The 4,638-nt window shown below is 46.1% G+C and overlaps 1 protein-coding gene across 1 annotated transcript; it reads left to right on the forward strand.

Annotated features, from left to right (window-relative positions):
* Nucleotides 1-874: 874 nt before the first annotated feature.
* Nucleotides 875-4,063, forward strand: LOC128973427 (cytochrome b-c1 complex subunit Rieske, mitochondrial). The gene is made up of 2 exons (XM_054389735.1): nucleotides 875-1,085; nucleotides 3,096-4,063. The coding sequence occupies exons 1-2, from the start codon at nucleotides 875-877 to the stop codon at nucleotides 3,704-3,706; spliced, it is 822 nt and encodes a 273-aa protein (XP_054245710.1). The 3' UTR covers nucleotides 3,707-4,063.
* Nucleotides 4,064-4,638: the final 575 nt, after the last annotated feature.

Here is a 4,638-nt window from a genome sequence, read left to right on the forward strand (position 1 = left end):
GCTTCCGAAAAGAAACTGCCACATTTTCGGACTAATCCGATCCAGAATTTGTTTCCTAACGCTGCCTAGAACTCAGATCAAGGCCCTTTTGTGCCTGGCACTGTACACAGTTGATAAAAGTACTCTTCACCCTTAATGTTTAATCGCTGAAGCAGGCAAGGCAGCCAAGCTTCTAGAGGGGGAAAAGGTACCTGAAAAAAAATTGTGTGTAAGATGAATGGTTAAGAACAGAGCAGGAACTAAGATAAATTACTAAGAGATAGACACTACCACCTCGGCATAGGAGAACGCTGTGCTTGCCTTTGCTCACCTGCCTGGCTCACCGCATCACAGCCACAGGCGGCTTGCTGCTTATCACAGCCCAGGACACCCACTGTGTCACCTACATGCCCTATCCCCCTTTCCACAAACTCCCCCAGATCCAGCCTGACATGAACCCACGATTTCAAGATCCCAGCTCGCGGCACTGAGCCGGGGTGTTCCCGACCACTCCTCCAGAGTCCTGCGGTTGCTGTATCCGGCCCCTCCCGCCATCACAGCGCTTGCTAAGGAGGCTCAAGGGCTGCTGCGCCCCGGGATCTCACTCTCCCCGCCGGGCAGCTGCGGCCACAGCCGGACAGAGATGTTCCGCGCTGCCCAAGAACGGGAAACCAGCAACTGCCACGGCCGCAGCAGCAGCAGCTCCCACAGGCAAGCACCAGAAGGAACAGCGCCGCACCCCTGCAGTGACGTCAGAGGTGCCTCCCGACGGCGCTACCACGACGCTACCACTACGCGACTGCAGGCTACCACTACGTGACGTCAGCACGCGTGCGCAGTTCCCGCTGCCAGGAAGGTCGCAGCGGTGACCGGCCCAGCAGCTACTGCCGCCGCCATGCTGTCCGTGGCCGCCCGCTCCGGGCCCTTCGCGCCCTACCTGTCAGCCGCGGCACACGTCGTGCCCGGCCCGCTGAAGCCGCTGGCGCCAGCGGTGGCACGTCGGGGTGAGAAGGTGCCGCTGGACCTGAAGCGGCCTCTGCTGTGCCGGGAATCGATGAGCGGCCGGTCGGCCCGGGGGGACCTTGTCGCCAGCGCCAGCCTCAGCGGTGCGAGCTAGGGCCGGTTCGCCGCAGGGCGGGCCTTGGGGGAGCGCCGGGGGAGACGCTCGTGGCGGGGTCGGGCGGCGGCCCCATCTCTTCGGCTCGGCAGGCTGAGGCGGGCCGAGGGCTGGGGCTCCAGGGCCTCGGTTCTTCTCGGGAAGCTCTCGGCCTGTGTCCTCGGGGTGAACCGGGGCTCCCAGAAGCAACTGGCGAGGCCAGCCTGGCAGGCAGAGTCGTGAGTTCCTTGAGAGGTTCTCCTGCTTGTTTTTAAAAACCATTCGTGATTCCAGGTTGTCATATTACGGTAACATGCATACGTTGCCTTTGGATGACACCTGGGTGGGTATTAATTTTGCAGTTGGGAAGATGAAGGAAAATTCTCTTTAGCTCAGTCGGGTATTTAACTGAGAGGCGTCAAAGCAGAGGTGTGCAGCGAGAGCACACAGTGCGTTTTACTGTTGGAGATTTAGCCATGAACTCCTTGTGGCAAAACCTTGGCAGTTTCCTCTTGGAATTGCTGTATTTCCCCTCAGTTCATGCAGTGTTCAGAGAAGCCTCAGCTGGGTAACTTTACTCCCAGTTCGTTCCTGCAGAGCCAAAGGCAGGTCTTAATGAAACAGGCCGATTTGCATTTTAGGGAGGACAGTTGCTCTGCCCTGCTGCTCGGCATGGCCTAACAGTTGCACAGGATAACTGTTAGATGGGATAGTCATGCAGGTCATGGAGATGGCACTGCCTTGTGGAAAACGCTCTGGTGATTAGAACTATGTACTTCACCTGGTTCTCAACTTTAAAGGATATATTCAGGTGAAAATTGTACCAATCTGTAACTAAAGTAGGTGATAGTTATATTTTTAGTTCTACTGAACATCAGTCGTGCTTTTTACTGAGCATGAGGAATTTTTAGAAGTGAATTGTATTGCTTATTGTTAAGCATGGTTCTGAAATGAATTAGTATGGTTTACTCATAGAATTTTGAATTTCAGTTTAATTTCTCTGCAGTTAAAATCCTATGGATGACACCACTGAGTTACTCATAAATAAGTGTCAATGTATTACACATTCTATCATGTACAAATCCCTGAGGTTATTTTAGGTACCTTGAGATAATGGTTTTTATGCACTTTGTGCCAACTGCTAGAAAAAAAAAAGACTAAATAGTTTTTTCAATAACAGGTTGCACTTTAGCAAGTAGCAAGTGTTCAGTCTAGGGCCTGTTCTTTTCTTTGGCTTATAAATTTTCTTTGAGCAGACCTTTTTTGCCAGAGAGACTAATAGAAGGCGTCTTGGTCAGCCATTGCATCTTCTTAGTTTAGCAGCAAGTTTGACATGGGAATCCTATTTGAAAAGCTTGGGAATTGGGTAGTTATTAGCTTTATAGCTGAATCTTTCTGCAAAGGGAGCCTGGCAAATTGGGGACTGCAGGTTTAAAAGTTATTGACTGGAGCAGTTAGCTTTGACAACAGACTAATGTAAAGGGGGATGCCTGATATTGTGATGTATGTTTAAAAATCTTTGGCCACACACTTAAGATTATTAAAGGCATAGAAGTTATGTAAGTCAAAGCACAGAAGTGTTAGGCTACAGATGTGCAATCATTACTGGCAAAATGTCTTCATGACAGTTCTTTTCAGGGAAACATTTGAATGGAAAATGTCTGTCTTTTCTTAGCTAGCCATGGTATGCTGCAGGACTTTTTCCTTGAAGTCTTCTGAAAACCCGTACAGTTCACTTCAAATCCAGAACTTCTCAGATTTTTCTGTACTCTTACCAGACATTGTGTAACTTTCAAAGAATTGGCAAAATGATTTTGCAGATCACGTGTTCATCTACAAAAAACATCTTCTGGAAACCCTTTTCTCACAACTTGAGACATGTAATTAGTGGAATCCTACCCAGACTTTGGAGTAACTTTTACACGTTATTCCAAGAAATGCAATTAAAAAAAGTATAATTTAAAGTACATTGTGTTTTTTTACCAGAAAGTGTTGTCATTTCCTGTTCTTTTTCTTGCAGCACCTGCTAGTGTTCGTTTCCTCCATAATGATGTCACAGTACCTGACTTTTCTGCCTACCGTCGTCAAGATGTGCTAGATCCCACCACATCTTCTCAAAGCAGCAGTGAAGCTAGAAAAGGGTTTTCCTACCTGGTGACTGCAACAACATGTGTAGCAGCTGCATATGCTGCTAAGAATGTTGTCACACAGTTTATTTCCAGCCTGAGTGCCTCCGCTGATGTGCTAGCATTGTCAAAGATTGAGATCAAGTTGTCTGACATTCCAGAAGGCAAGAACATGGCTTTCAAGTGGAGAGGGAAGCCCCTTTTTGTGCGACACAGAACACAGGCAGAGATTAATCAGGAAGCTGAAGTTGATGTGTCTAAACTGAGGGATCCGCAGCATGACTTAGACAGAGTCAAGAAACCAGAATGGGTCATTCTCATAGGTGTCTGTACTCACCTTGGCTGTGTACCCATTGCAAACTCTGGAGATTTTGGCGGTTATTACTGCCCTTGCCATGGGTCCCATTATGATGCCTCTGGCAGAATCAGGAAAGGTCCTGCCCCCTATAACCTTGAGGTTCCAACTTACCAATTTATTGGTGATGATGTCGTGATTGTTGGCTGAATGACAAAGTGCTTTGCTCACTCATGTTCCTGTGAATGTAGACTCAAAAGCATTAAGTGAAATTCAGGAATACTGTAAAACTAGATGATGCTAAAAACAAATTAGCAGTCTAGATTCTCAACCAGAAGTATGTATCAGATGCTTCCTTGTGTTAAATTGTAATAAAAACGTGGAGTGAGCGCTTGTTCCTGACTTCTGATAACATGTGTTGATTTGTGTACAAACTTGTGTCTAAAGAGGTACCGCAGCACACAGCAGGTGTCTTTATGGAGCCCTCCTGAAAGGCTGCTGATTCAAGATAGACACTGAACTACAAAGCCATTGGTTTTTTTCATACCACATAGTTTAGTTATTTGGGTTTTTTTGGGGGGGGTTTTGTTTTGGGGTTTTTTGGGTTTTTTGGTTTTGGTGGTGGTTTTCACTCCATTATGGGAAGGGACATTTTTTAAAAAGATCTTGCTATAAATTTCTTTTTTGAAGTTTCAGTATAAAACCCTATGAGATGTTAATCCTTTTCCTCCCAGTGCATTTGTTTTCAAAGGAAGTGAAGGAAAAAGGTAAATAAAACCCTCCCTAAGTAGAAAATTTTTTACATTGTTCAGAGGCAGCTTATAATTGCTTAGCTAGAAGGATAACAATGTAATGTTATGATGATGTGGACAAAAATAAGCATATAGTGTTAGTATTCTAAAGTTTTTTTTTCAGATAAGGTTTTATCTTGTACATACCTAGGCACCAGGTCAGGCGCTTAGGACCTGGAAAATTTCTGACACTTTTCCAAAACAAGTAAAGTTGAGAAGGAAGTAAAAAGGGAAATCCAAGTTTTACAGAGGGTGAAAAATAAGGAACCACTCACTCTTGGTCTGGACTAATCCAATGTGCAATGTAGCAAAAGGTTGTTTTAGAAATGTTTTAAGACTGAAAAAGATTTG

This window comes from Indicator indicator, chromosome 19 (assembly GCF_027791375.1).
Source record: "Indicator indicator isolate 239-I01 chromosome 19, UM_Iind_1.1, whole genome shotgun sequence".
Lineage (NCBI taxonomy): Eukaryota > Metazoa > Chordata > Aves > Piciformes > Indicatoridae > Indicator > Indicator indicator.

Excerpts from the sequence above, each read along its gene's own strand:
- LOC128973427 (XM_054389735.1), top strand. The coding sequence starts at position 875 with ATGCTGTCCGTGGCCGCCCGCTCCGGGCCCTTCGCGCCCTACCTGTCA. Across the intron at positions 1,086-3,095 it reads CGCCAGCGCCAGCCTCAGCG|CACCTGCTAGTGTTCGTTTC; the intron begins GTGCGAGCTAGG and ends TTTTTCTTGCAG.